This window comes from Ovis canadensis, chromosome 19 (assembly GCF_042477335.2).
Source record: "Ovis canadensis isolate MfBH-ARS-UI-01 breed Bighorn chromosome 19, ARS-UI_OviCan_v2, whole genome shotgun sequence".
Lineage (NCBI taxonomy): Eukaryota > Metazoa > Chordata > Mammalia > Artiodactyla > Bovidae > Ovis > Ovis canadensis.
The window spans coordinates 36603245-36618331 of record NC_091263.1 but is presented as its reverse complement, the minus strand read 5'-3'; the positions used below and the strand labels follow the sequence as shown (position 1 = coordinate 36618331).

The window sequence follows — 15087 nt, the reverse complement described above, 5'->3', positions numbered from 1 at the left end:
GCTGTCACTCTTAATCTAGTGGAAAGAATAAGCACTCTGAAAGTAATTCACAATCAACACTGTGCTATTTCCTTGACCTCGCCAAAATAACCAGACTGAGGTTACATACCTACATCATTTACGATTAATTTGACTGAGATCCTAGAGTTGCCACTTCTCTCTGGAAAATCTTGCAGTTCCCACTCAGTTTTCCCCACTCTGCTATTCTCTATTCTGGAACACTCTCTCCATCCCTCTGATCCTGACTAAATTAAAACTTATCCTTAAAAGTGACTAAGAATAGTTACAGATGTGTAATATAAACTCTAAATCAACTACAAAAATTTTAAAACAAAGAGTTAAAGCTAATAAGCCAAAGAAGAGACAATGAAGTGATTAAAACAACTTAATCCAAAAAAGTTTAAAAAACAAGAGAGAGAGCAAATGGAAAAGAACAGATGAGACAAAGAGAAAAACAAATCTCAAGGCGGCAAATTTAAACCCAACCATAACAATAATCATGTTAAATGTAAATGGTCTAAACAGCAAGTGAAAATGCAAAGATTATGTGAATAAATTCATTAACTCAGATGAAATGGATGCATTCCTTGAAAGACACAAACTCCCAAAGATTAATCAACAACAAACAAATAAATTTATCATATTAACAGACTAAAAAAGAAAAACCACATAAACATCTCAATAGCTTCAAAGAAACATCTGGCAAAATCCACATCCGTTTCTGATAAAAACTCTCAAAAATCTAAGACTAGAAGGAAAGTTGCTCAAGCTGGTAAAGGGCAGCTTTGAAAACACTATAGCTTATATCATAGCTAATTTTGAAAAGCTGAATGTCTTTCTTCTAAGATCAAAAATTAGGTAAGACTGTTGTACTTATCACTCCTATTCAACAATATACTGGAGGTTCTAGCCAGAGAGAAATACAGCAAGAGAAAGTAATAAAAGATATCCAAATTAAAAAGGAAGAAGTAAAACTGTCTATGCTCCCAGTTGGTATAACCACTTATGTAGAAAATACAATAGAATCTACAAAAACATTACTAATACAGATGAGTTTAACAAGGTTACACAACACAAATGTACAAAAATCAACTCTGCCATGTAACTGTATTTATTAAAAACATGTATTGGGATAAAAGATATTTTAAAAGCATAAACTAAGAAGCTTATAAAAATTTAAAACATTTAAAATAAGCAAGCAAAATGAAATGGTAAAGTAGACATATTCATATGTATGGCACTGGAATATTCTGGTATTCATACTTGAAATGTTTTTTACAAGTTTCATTTACTCCACTTATCTGTGAAGAAAAAATCTTTTGGTCCTCAGTTCTTATAGAGTAAATGGATTATCAATTTAGAAAAGTGCCATATGTCAGAGACATAACTGGTGGCAACTAGAGTTTTGAACTACTGCTGTGCAAAAAGAGATTCACCTGTTTTTCATGGAAGTCTGGTTCCCCAGCAAGAGGATTCAGATACACCTGCAGTAACAGCTTGAATCAGAGAAAAAAAATCTGGGACTACAGACAGATGGGTACATGAACATTTTAAACTACTTGAATGGCCTAGGGCAATGCTTTTAATTTAAAATTAGAATTTTAAAGATAAATTTGTCTACATCTTGTTATAAAGATAGGTATAAAGCATAGTTTGAATCAACTCTGAAATTCCATCTAAATGATTATATTAAAAATTCTAAGAAATGAAGAAGACACACACACCTATGAACTCTCTCATACACATAATTTAAAGAGACTCTTTCTAGGCCAGTGGTTCCCAAACTTTGATGTATGTTATGATCACCCTGACAGCTTTAAAATCCTGATGCCCAGGTCATAATACAGAAAAATTAAATCAGGATAAGGTGAGTGAGCAAACAGGCGTCAGTACTTTTTATAGATCCCAGATGATTCTAATGTGCAATAAAGTTTGAGAACCATTATTTTAAGGCAAAGTTTGACAATGCCTCGATTATCAAATTAATAACTTAATTTGGAGCCATTACAGGGTATTTTAAGTCTCTAACTGCCTAGACTGACTGAATTATCATAGGATGCTTCATGGAGGAACAATCTGCGAAATGCCATCTTTGCATAGGGATAGAAAGACAGAAGTTGAAGTGCTGGAGACACTAAAAATACATGACTTAAAGAAAAAAAGGGAGAGGCGTGCTATTCAATTTCTGAACTCCTTAAAAAAGGCTACTCATGAAACACTGAGTCACTTCTACTAGCCAAGGACAACTGTCTCTGACACTAACATTACAGCCCAAAGAGAAAAAGCATTCTCTGAGATTAATGTTTATTCTACAAAGCACATTCTATATACCAAGAACATCTGGGATGTTTCCATTTCAATATACCACAATCTACCCTCCATCTATAATTCTTACCTTAATAGCAATAGAGAAGCCAAAAAAATATCTGGAGCCTCAAATAAATTAAGGGTGTGGTTCCAGACTTCCATGATGGAAAAGGTATACAGTCCACCCAGATTCGTGGGACAACAAAGATCTCTCAAAGGGTCACAATACAACAGATGGAATATGGTTGACAACAGACCGTTTATAATCTCTGCTTCTTGCATCACTTATTGCCATGCCTGTGCCCAAACTTATTTGTTTTTCTTGCTTTGATGGAGATGTATTAATAGACATGGATGGGACATTTGGGGGTTAATGATTACAATGGACCCATAAACCTGCTGTTTTAACACCAAAGCAGAGGTTAGTGACTCAACTTACTTTATGGCACATGTAGGATCCACCTTTCTTCACCCGGTCTTTCCCAGAAGGGGGGCCTTTCTGTGGATGAAAACAAAAGAACTCATTAGCTCAGATAGTACAGCTGCCCCTCCAAGGACAGAGAGAGAGTGTGTGTTAATCACTCAATTGTGTATGACTTTTTGCAACACCACAGACTGTAGTCCACCAGGATCCTCTGTCCATGAGAATTCTCCAGGCAAAAATGCTGGTATGGGTAGTCATTTCCTTCTCCATCCTTAGAGCATTTATTTTAATCCAGCCAGCTCTCTCATGGTTTCCTAAATGGGGCACATGCTTTTCTGTCCCTCAGTCTTGCATCTGCACCCATGCACCTTCTCAAATGCCTTCCAAATCCTATATCCTCTGAGGTCCAGCTCAAGTTCCCACTCTTTGATAAACTCTGTGACTACCTTAAGCAACCCAAACCCCTACAGGGTTTCCTTCCTAGATGACTAATTGGCTGCCTGGCAACATCTCTTACATCAGCTTCTCATGCTGACTGGCAACTTTATCCTGCATTATAACTGGCCTGCAGACCTAGAGTGGCAAGCCTCTTTGAGTTATGTTTTTAAAATCCTACTCTGCAACATCTTATAAACCCTTTCCTAGCTGAATAAATAGATATAATTTTTCTCTCCAGAAAAATTTTAGGTCAGGTTTACTGAGGTATAATTTATATAAACTTCTACAATGCTTAAATGTACACTTCTAATGAGTTTTGACAAATGTATAATCATATACCCACCATCACAATCAAGACAAAGAATGTAGTTTATCTTTTTCAAAAACATTTATATAGTGCTTATTATGAACCAAGTAGGGCTCTAAGTATTTTGCAAGTATTAACTTACGTGACTTCTGTAACAACTTCTGATATTAAGCAAGTGTCAGAATGAGGATTCACCCTGAGACAGCCTGGTTCCAGAGCTTAGAGACCAAGAGTATAGGAAACTGAATGGTGGCTTCCACTATAATGAGAACTGAAACCAGAAAGAGCAAGCCGAGATGTAAGACTATTTCTTCTAAAGAGGGCTTTGGAAAAACTACAATAGAAATGAACGCTGTAAAGTTTTTGTTGCCAGGGTCAAAAGCCTCATGATTAGGTTGGCCATGCAAAGAGCATCTGGGAGCTACCAGTAAACTCCTACAAACCAGAACCACATCTGGGAAGTCTGAGAGGGATAAGAGTTTTGTGCTTTTCCTTTGTTATACAAAAACAACCAATGATACAGATGTGGAAAATTCTTAAAGAGATGGGAATACCAGACCACCTGACTTGCCTCTTGAGAAACCTATACGCAGGTCAGGAAGCAACAGCTAGAACAAAAGACATGAAACAACAGATTGGTTCCAAATAGGAAAACGAGTATGTCAAGGCTATATATTGTCACCCTGCTTATTTAACTTATATGCAGAGTACATCATGAGAAACGCTGGGCTGGAGAAAGCACAAGCTGGAATCAAGATTGACATGAGAAATATTAATAACCTCAGATATGCAGATGATACCACCCTTATGCAGAAGGTGAAGAGGAACTAAAAAGCCTCTTGATGAAAGTAAAAGAGGAGAGTGAAAAAGTTGGCCTAAAGCTCAACATTCAGAAAATGAAGATCATGGCATCAGGTCCCATCACTTCATGGGAAATAGATGGGGAAACAGTGGAAACAGTGTCAGACTTTATTTCCTTGGGCTCCAAAATCACTGCAGATGGTGATTGCAGCCATGAAATTAAAAGACACTTACTCCTTGGAGGGAAAGTTATAACCAACCTAGACAGCATAATAAAAAGCAGAGACATTACTTTGCCAACAAAGGTCCGTCTAGTCAAGGCTATGGTTTTTCCAGTGGTCATGTATGGATGTGAGAGTTGGACTGTGAAGAAAGCTGAGCGCCGAAGAATTGATGCTTTTGAACTGCGGTGTTGAAGAAGACTCTTGAGAGTCCCTTGGACTGCAAGGAGGTCCAACCAGTCCATCCTAAAGGAGATCAGTCTTGGGTGTTCATTGGAAGGCCTGATGCTAAAGCTGAAACTTCAGTACTTTGGCCACCTCATGCAAAGAGTTGACTCATTGGAAAAGAACCTGATGCTGGGAGGGATCAGGGGCAGGAGGAGAAGGGGACGACAGAGGATGAGATGGCTGGATGGCATCACCAACTCGATGGACATGAGTTTGAATAAACTCCAGGAGTTGGTGATGGACAGGGAGGCCTGGCGTGCTGCGATTCATGGGGTCACAAAGAGTCGGGACACGACTGAGCGACTGAACTGCACTGAACTGAACTGAACAGTGCTTCTTATTTCAGTTTTCTTTTTTCTTTCAAAGTGTGAGTTGCTTAGTCGTGTTCAACTCTTCTCATTCTCATGGACTGTAGCCCACCAGGCTCCTCTGCCCATGGGATTCTCCAGTCAAGAATACAGGAGTGGGTATGCCATTCCCTTCTCCAGGGGATCTTCTTGACCCAGGGATCAAAACCAGGTCTCCTGCATTGCAGGCAGATTCTTTACTGTGTGAGCCAACATGAAATCTCAGTTCTCCTTTTCCCTGTCAAAGGCCCAGATCTAAGTGGCAGAACCTAAAAGAACCATGTTTTCTCCAAGCATAGTTAATACGCTGATCGGAAAACAGTACGTTATTGTTTTCCAAGAAAACAACTTGTGAGCAGAACTTCATGTTTTTTTCAAAGCATTTTCATGTACTTAAAAATTGTCAAAGACCAAGTCACTGGCTATCCTTCATTCCATTGCAAGGCCAAAGTTATTTCCATGCCCTTAACTGCTTTATGTTACACTGTTAAACTTTTATTGATTACAAATGGGCAAGCTATAAATGAGAAGAACTACAGCTGAAAATAATGACTTCACACCACAGCATCCTTTCCAGGAATATCTGGAATCCGACAGCCATTACAACAGAATCTGCTTGGTGAGTTTATTATTGTATAGAAGTAGCATAATCACCCAGAATTCACCAAAGCAGAGATGAAAGCATTTATAACTGTGTTGTTATCCGACAGAATGGCCACTCTCTCCTACATTAAATTTCTTTCTTGGGGATTCTTGCATTGCACTGCTTCGGGTGGTTCTCTGCATGCTGGGTTATAATGTACCAAATGACGATCTAAATTCTGATTAAAGTTGCTCACAGTATATGCTGGCATGCAAGATTCAATTCTTTTCTCAAGTTAGATCCAAGAACAAGAAGGAGCTGATTTGCTAACAGGAAGGAGTGAGAACAAAATAGTTCCCTTTCATCACCATCTCATATGAACCAAATCTTCAATCAATAAAAATGACATTCAACAAAGTGACACACAAGTCCTAATGAGAGTCACCCCAGGCTGATAAGACCACAGCAGTTAATACAGTCCTCTAGGTAACTGCTCAGCCGATCCTTATAAATAAAACTATTTTTGCCAGAAAACATGATGCAGGATTATAGGATTAGCTACATCTGTTTGAAATGCTTACCACTTTGCAAAATAAACAAAAAAACAGAAAAATTACTAGCAGTGTATAACGAGTTGAATAGTGACTCCTCCCTCAAGTTCATGGTCACCCAAAGCCTCAGCACATGACCAAATTTGGAAATAGGGAGCATGCACATTTGTAAATTTTGTGTTAGTTAAGACAAAGTCATATTGGATTATGGTGAGCTCTGAATCCAGTGACTGGTGTCCTTGTAACAGGAGGAAAGGACACAGAGAAGGTCATGTGAAGATGGAGGCAGAGACTGGGCTGATATAGCTACAAGCCAAAGAATGCCAAGGGTTCCGGGGAACTGCCAGAAGCTAGGAAGAGACAAGGGAGGATTCTAGAGACTCTGAAGGGAATATGGCCCTGCCAGGACCTTGGTCTCAGACTTCTAGCCACCAAAATTTTGAGAGAATAAAATTTGTTTATTCCGGCCACCAAGTTTGTGGTAATTTGTTACAGCAGCCCTAGGAAACTAACATAAACGGGAAATGCCTCCATTTCTTTTTGCTGAAGAAAGGATCAATAAATCAAATTAACATCATCTCTCACAGTCAAGTCTGTTTTTGTTTAGTTGCCAAGTAGTATCTGATTCCTTCTCAACCCCTGGACTGTAGACCGCCAGGCTCCCCTGTCCATGGAATTCTCCAGGAGAGAATACTGGAGTGGGCTGTCATTTCCTTCTCCAGGGGATTGTCCCAGACCAGAGATCGAACCTGGGTCTCCTGCATTGAAGGTGGATTTCTTACCACTGAGTCACCAGGGAAGCAGGTTAAAACTTAAAGGAGCTACAGACTGTAGTGTCTGAATACCTCACCTTTCTGCCTAATACCTGGTAAGAAGAGAGGCTGCCGTGCCCGAATGACCTCCACCACTAGTATTCAAGAATCAAAGTAAAAATACACACTGAATACAGAGATACTGCTCAGAAACAGATAAGAACCCATGTGAAAGCTGATGACGGTGTTGAGTTCTTCTATATCTTTGCTGATTTTCTATCTAGTTATACTACCAATTGCTGAAAAATGAGCATAATCATCTCCACTTAAAACTGCAGGTTAGACTATTTTCCTTTCAGTTTAATCAGTTCTTGCTTCATAGGTTTCAGCTCTTTTCTGAGGCATGCATATTTAGCATTATTACATCCTCTTGGTACATTGATTGTTTTATCATCAAACAATGCCCTTCCCTGACTCTGGTGATTTTGCTTTGAAGTCTACTTTATACAACATTAAAATAGCCATTCTTGCTGTTTTCTGATTAATGTTTACATAAAACATCTTTTCCCATCATTTTGTTTTCAATCTATTATACCATTATGTTTGAAGTGAGTTTTTTGTAGAACTGTATCTAGTTAGGTTATGTTTTTTAATCCACATTGCCAATGTGCCTTTTAATATTTAGACCATTGTGCTTTCAATGAAATTACTGATATTTTAGGACTTAAGACTGCTATTTTGTTGTTGCTTTTGTCTGTTCTCTACTTTTTGTTTTCTTTTTTCTGCCTTCCTGTGGCAGAAAGATTTCTCTAAAGAAATTCATTCTTATTCATTTCAGTTCAGTTCAGTTCAGTTCAGTCACTCAGTCATGTCCGACTCTTTGCGACTCCATGAATCGCAGCACGCCAGGCCTCCCTGTCCATCACCAACTCCCAGAGTTCACTCAGACCCACATTCATCGAGTCAGTGATGCCATACAGCCATCTCATTCTCAGTCGTCCCCTTCTCCTCCTGCCCTCAATCCCTCCCAGCATCAGAGTCTTTTCCAATGAGTCAACTCTTCGCATGAGGTGGCCAAAGTACTGGAGCTTCAGCTTTAGCATCATTCCCGCCAAAGAAATCCCAGGGCTGATCTCCTTCAGAAGGGACTGGTTGGATCTCCTTGCAGTCCAAGGGACTCTCAAGAGTCTTCTCCAACACCACAGTTCAAAAGCATTCACTTACAATGCTTAATTACAGTTTTACATATATATTTAATATATGTATATTAATTAAACATATAACTTAAATATATATTATATAGTATACATTACTGTACAAGTATTAAATATATATAATACTTACTTTATACATATAAAACTGTGATAAGATATAAAATATTAGTCTACTGGTATTATTTTACCAATTCCAGTGAAGTACAGAAAATTTACCTCCCTTTATGTCTTTTTAGCTTCCCCTGTTTATAACTGCATTAAATATTTCTTCCAAACATATTTAGAAACACATCAACATCATAGTTTCTACTTCAACCATCAAACAAACCTTGGAAATCTTGAGAGGACAGCCTACTATATGTATCCATACTTTTCTTACTATGTTCTTTCTCCCATCCTGATGTTCAAAGGTTCTTTCTTGAATTATTTCCTTTCTGTTTGGGGAACTTCCTTTAGACATTCATTTAGGATAGGTCTGCTGATGACAGATTCTGTAGTTTTCCTTCAATTGAAAATGTCTTGATTTTTTTCTTATTCCTAAAAGACATTTCACTAGATAAAGGATTCTGGGTTGGCAGTTTTCAACACATAAAAAAATATCATGTCCATAAGGAATATGGGGCTTTCCCAGTGTCTCTGGGGTAAAGAATTGACCTGCAATACAGGAGACCTGAGTTCAATTCTTGGGTCATGAAGATCCCTTGGAGCAGGGCGTGGCAACCCACTCCAGTATTCTTGCCAGGAGAATCCCATGGACAGAGAAGACTGGTTGGTTGCAGTCCAGAGCATCGCAAAGAGTCAGACAGGATGAAGCAACTTAGCATGTACCATAAGGAATATAGCAGGAAAGTATTGCGTCACTTCTTCTGCCCTTTGGTAGGATCTCTGATGAGAAACCCACACAGTGTCATTCACACTGGCTTATCCCCTACAGGTTGTGTTGATTTTCTTTGGCTTTCTTAAGATTTTCTGTCTCTGGTTTTCAGAAGTTTAATTATTATATGTCTTGGTATGGATTTTTTCTGTTCAGTTCAGTTCAGTCGCTCAGTCATTTCCGACTCTTTGCGATCCCATGAACTGCAGCACGCCAGGCCTCCCTGTCCATCACCAACTCCTGGAGTTCACGCAAACTCATGTCCATTGAGTCGGTGATGCCATCCAGCCATCTCATCCTCTGTCGTCCCCTTCTCCTCCTGGCCCAAATCCCTCCCAGCATCAGAGTCTTTTCCAATGAGTCAACTCTTTGCATGAGGTGGCCAAAGTACTGTAGTTTCAGCTTTAGCATCATTCCTTCCAAAGAAATCCCAGGACTGATCTCCTTTAGGATGGACTGGTTGGACCTCCTTGCAGTCCAAGGGACTCTTAAGAGTCTTCTTCAACACCACAGTTCAAAAGCATCAATTCTTTGGCGCTCAGCTTTCTTCACAGTCCAACTCTCACATCCTTACATGACCACTGGAAAAACCATAGCCTTGACTAGACGGACCTTTGTTGGCAAAGTAATGTCTCTGCTTTTTATAATGCTGTCTAGGTTGGTTATAACTTTCCCTCCAAGGAGTAAGTGTCTTTTAATTTCATGGCTGCAATCACCATCTGCAAGTCTGTTTCCACTGTTTCCCCATCTGTTCCCCATGAAGTGATGGGACCAGATGCCATGATCTTAGTTTTCTGAACGTTGAGCTTTAAGCCAACTTTTTCACTCTCCTCTTTCACTTTCATCTTGAGGCTCTTTAGTTCTTCTTTGCTTTCTGCCATAAGGGTGGTGTCATCTGCATATCTGAGGTTATTGATATTTCTCCCGGCAATCTTGATTCCAGCTTGTGCTTCCTCCAGCCCAGCATTCCTCATTATGTACTCTGCATAGAAGTTAAATAACCAGGGTGACAATATACAGCCTTTATCTACTCCTTTTCCTATTTGGAACCAGTCTGTTGTTTCATGTCCAGTTCTAACTGTTGCTTCCTGATCTGCATACAGGTTCTCAAGAGGCTGGTCAGGTGGTCTGGTATTCCCATCTCTCTCAGAATTTCCCACAGTTTATTGTGATCCACACAGTCAAAGGCTTTGGCATAATCAACAAAGCAGAAATAGATGTTTTTCTGGAACTCTCTTGCTTTTTCAATGATCCTATTTAATGTTCACTTAGCCTCTTGATTATAGCTTTAAGTCTCCTCTCAAATTTTTGACGTTTTCAGCCATTATTTCTTTGGGTAACCTTTCACCCCATGCTCTTTCCCCTCTCTTCTGGGATTCCCAAGACAAAAGTTTAGATGATCATTTTTAACAATCACAGAGTTCCCTGAGACACCATTTATTCATTTTGTATTTTCTCTCCAATATTTATACTGAATAATTTGTTTTTGTTTCCAGTTCACTAATTTTTCCCCAGCTCTGTCCCTTTCATTCTGCTGCTGAACCCATTCACCAAGCTTTTATTTTGGTTATTCTGTTTTTCAGTTCTAAAATTTGCTTTTAGTTCCCATTTATATTTTCTATTTCCTTTCTAGAGTTTCTATTCTCTTTTTTCATTTGTTTCAAACATGTTAGTATCTACTGACTGTCTTTCTTTGATCTAGTTTGGTGTCTCCCCTGTTCTTGGTATGACAATTCATTTTTCACTTGAAACCTGGATAATGTTTATATGTTACATGACTCTGGCTCTTTTTTTCAAAATTATTGTACTACTAAGCTTCATTTTAATGTTTTAAATTATTTATTTGTTTTTGGCTGTGCTGGGTCTTCATTGCTTTGTATGGGCTTCCACTCATTGCGGTGGCTTCTCTTGTGGAGCACTGGGCTCTAGGTGCACAGGTTTCTGCAGTTGTGGCTTGCAGGCTCTAGAGCGTGGGTTCAGTGGTTGTGGCATGCAGGTTTAGTTGCTTTGTGGCATGTGGGATTCTCCCGGACCAGAGATCAAATACATGTCCTCTGCACTGGCAAGAGGATTCGTATCCACTGTGCCACCAGGGAAGTCCCTCTGGCTCTTACTTAAACATTCTGTTTCAGTTGGCTTTCTCTGGCACCACATTGACAGGAAAAGGGAGAGAGCCATCTTGTTACCACCAGGTGGAAGCAGAAGGCCAGGATCCCCACTTGGTCTCCATTGTCACCTCAGGAGGGACACTCTTCACTTACTGCTGGAGGAGGTGAGAGTTTGGCCCCCATACAACATCCACTTGCACCATGGGGAGGGTCAGCCTCATTACTGCCAGCCAATGATGAAAGCCCTGGCACCCCACCTGGCCTTCTCTGACACCATCCTGGCAGGTGGATTATGGCACCTCAACCAGCCTGATGAGGGTGCATGAGGTCCCTCTTGGCCTGTGCAGGCACAGAAGAACAGTTGTTTTTCTATGGTGCCTACATGGAGCAGGGTGGTTTAGTAAGTCTTTGACTAGAAGTGTACTGTGTTTTTAGACTGTTTCCTACTTGCTCCTTTGACTGGAGAGAGTAGGCTTTTCTTGAGACTTTGTTTACACCTCTTGGCATCTGGAGGTTGGTGGTTTCTTCAGCTCCAAGTTTGGGATATATGGGGCAAAAAGAAAAATCTATGGAATTCACCACCATGTCATTCCTAGGGTCCAAGGTCTGCAGTTACTCTGCCATCTTTACACCTTTCAGGGACTTTTTATGCTCCTTTTCTAGATAGGGTCCAGAGTTTTAATCATATTTAGTAGGAAGAACAGGAAATCGATGTCTACTCCACTTTCCTAGAACCAAAGTCAGACTTCCTTCACATTCATTTTTGAAAGGATAGTTTTGCTAGATATAGAAGTCTTAGTTTGTTTCTTTTTCCCCCAGCCTCTTGACTATATCACTCTACCATTTTCTGAATTCCATGGTTTCCGATGAGAAAACAGTCACTAATCACACTATTGTTGGCTTGTATGGGATAAGGTACTTCTATCTTGCTGTCTTCAATATTTTGTCTTTCAGCACTGTGACTATGACATGTCTAGGTATACTTCTCATTTGTGTTTATCCTGGTTGAAGTTCACTAAAGTTCTTGGATCTGTAGATAATTTTCATCAAGTTTGGTATTTAGATAATTTTGTAAAAATGATTTGTCCCTTTCTTGCTCCCTTCTCCACCTGGGACTCCTATTATGCATGTATTAAAATCATGTTCAAATGTTTGATACCATCACACAGGCCTCTGTTGATCAGTCTCAATTTTTTTTTCCCCCTCTCCGTTGTTTGGTTTAGAAATTTTCTTTTGACTTACCTTCAAGGTCACTGATTCAGGCATCCTACCATTTCTAACCTGCTATCATGTTAACTCTTCATTTCAGTTATTATATTTTCAATTCTAGAAATTTCACATGGTTCTTTTATCTTTTCTATTTGTCTGTTGTGAGTCTCTATCTGTTGATTCACACAGTATTTTCTACCAATTCTTGAATATATTTTCTCTTAGTCCTTTAAATATAATAGCTGCTTTTAAGTCTTTGTTAAATCCAATATCTGTGCTTACTCAGTTTCTACTTAATCTTTTTCCCTGGTATTGATCAGTTTCCTGTTTGCATACTTATTGCTTTTTAGGTGAAAACTAAACATTTCAATTACTTATATACATATACACATACATACTGAAAATATTATTTGACTTTGCACTACTCTCTGTTCCCCTTTCCTGGTACAAATGACATCACAAATGCCCGAGGAGAAAACTGAAATTCACTATCTTCAATTTGACAATGGCAGCTGGCCTGTATTTAAAAACATTTGTGAGAAGACCTAGCAATTTGGTGAATACCTTAAACACTAAATACTGTTTTCATCTGCAGATTTGATACTGCCTCAGATCAACCAATGATAATAATAACTTTGAAAAAGCAATGGACAACCAGTAAAGGATGAAATTAGGACAAAGTCAGGCCTATTTCTCAGAGTCTTCCTCCATTTCACTACATCCTACCCATCTGCTCAAGCAAGAATCCTGAGGAGAAATTCTTGATTCCTCCCTCTCCCTCACCCCCACATCCAGCTGGTCTGATGAGCTCTACCTCCAAAGCAGATCTCAAATGGATGGCAGCTATCATCTCCATAGTAACCACCCTGCTCCAAACCACCTGCTCCATGTTCCACCTGGACTATTACAACTGTCTCCTAAGAGGTCCTGCAACTTCCAAAATGGTACCCAATAGGAGCACAACGATATTTGTTAAATAAATAGAAACTATGCCATTGTGAGAGAAGCTAGAAAAAAAAATAGGTACACACTGTACATTCCATTCATCTAGAACTCTAAAACATACAAAATACAAATTAATCTACTATGACAGAAAGCAGACTAGCAATTGCTCAAGGATTAGAGGCAGAAAGGACAAAGTGGAGCCATTACCAAGGGCATAAGGAAATTTTGGGGTGATGGTTATGTTCACTACCTATACTATGGTGGTTTCATGGATACGTGTGTATATATATTTATTTTTTGATCAATATATACAGTTATACTCAGTTGGTAGAGCAGTAAAGAATCCGCCTGCCAATGCAGGAGCTACAAGAGATAAAGGTTTGATCCTTGGGTCAAGAAGATCCCCTGGAGAAGGACATGGCAACCCATTCCAGTATTCATGCCTGGAAAATTCCATGGACAGAGGAACCTGGCAGGCTATAGTTCATGGGACTGCAAAGAGTCAGACATGACTGTGCACAGCACACACACACATAATTATTTATATATATAAACTGGTCAAATTGTACACATTAAAAATGTACAATTTATGCAAATTATACCACATTAAAGCTATTTTAATGAAAATAAACAAATTTTTAAATGATGGTATTTTAAATAAACTATGAGATATGGAATCAACTTCAAACAATCCAGGGGAGAAGGACAGCAGAGATGAGTGGATGGAAATACAGATGAAACTAAATTAGCCATGTGAAGGTGAAGTTGCTCAGTCGTGTCCAACTCTTTGCGACCCCGTGGACTGTAACCTACTAGGCTTCTCTGTCCACGGGATTCTCCAGGCAAGAATACTGGAGTGGATTGCCATTTCCTTCTCTAGGGGATCTTCCCGACGCTGATAATTATTAAGTCTGGGTAGGAAGGACATGGAGATTTAATACACCACTCTCTCAACTTCTGCATGTTTGATATTTTCTATAGTAGGAACAATTTTTAAGTTAAATGAGAGAAAGCACACACCAGAATAAGCTAAAAGAAGAAAAAACTTTCAGAGCCCCCAAATGTTAGGAGTCAAAAGCTTCCTAGGAAGTTTATTTATACGGGGTTTCAAGTTTAAAAGGACAAGTTTCATTCTCCACCTCCTGATCCTGAGAAGCATGCATCTTCCCTTGAGAGCTAAGTCATCCTCGCCCTGACTGGCTAAAAGCTAGGCTCTCTGAACACCTGACTTCTCATCAAGCCTTTAAGCTATCTTATCATCCAGGTTTCCATAGGCTTAATTTTGGCATTCTCAAGTTCAGGATTAAAGAAAAATGATCTTATTGCCGATCTGAAGTACTTCATGCATGTTAAAGCAATGCCCTTGTTAAATCAGCCAGTACTACAGCAATAGGCAGCTCAGAAACACACCAACAGGAGCAGTTTTTTTAACCCTTTTCTTCTAGTGTCTGCTTGTGTGTCTCCTAAAATGAATTTCTTTCCAATCACCTCAACTGTTTTTCAAGAAAGGAACTCTGGGATTTCCCTAGTGGTCCAGCAGGTAAGAATAGCCTTGCAGTGCAGGGGACGTGGGCTCCATCCCTGGTTGGGGAACTAAGATCTCACAAGCTGCAGGACAACTAAGCCCACGTGCAGCAACTAGAGAGCCTGTATACACCAACTAAAGAGCCTGCAGGATGCAATGAAGATCCCACAGGCTTCATCTAAGACCTGATGCAGTCAAATACACAAATACTTTTTAAAAAGGAACTCTGCCTACATTTGCTTAGAGCATACTA

The 15087-nt window shown here is 39.4% G+C and overlaps 1 protein-coding gene across 2 annotated transcripts in view; it reads right to left on the bottom strand.

Annotated features, from left to right (window-relative positions):
• Window positions 1-15087, bottom strand: part of SUMF1 (sulfatase modifying factor 1) — a 98958-nt gene that overhangs the window by 11720 nt on the left and 72151 nt on the right. For both annotated transcript variants that reach the window (XM_069561819.1, XM_069561820.1), the window contains one exon: window positions 2747-2806. In XM_069561819.1, the coding sequence (XP_069417920.1) occupies window positions 2747-2806 (60 nt within the window). The remainder of the gene's footprint in view (window positions 1-2746; window positions 2807-15087) is intronic.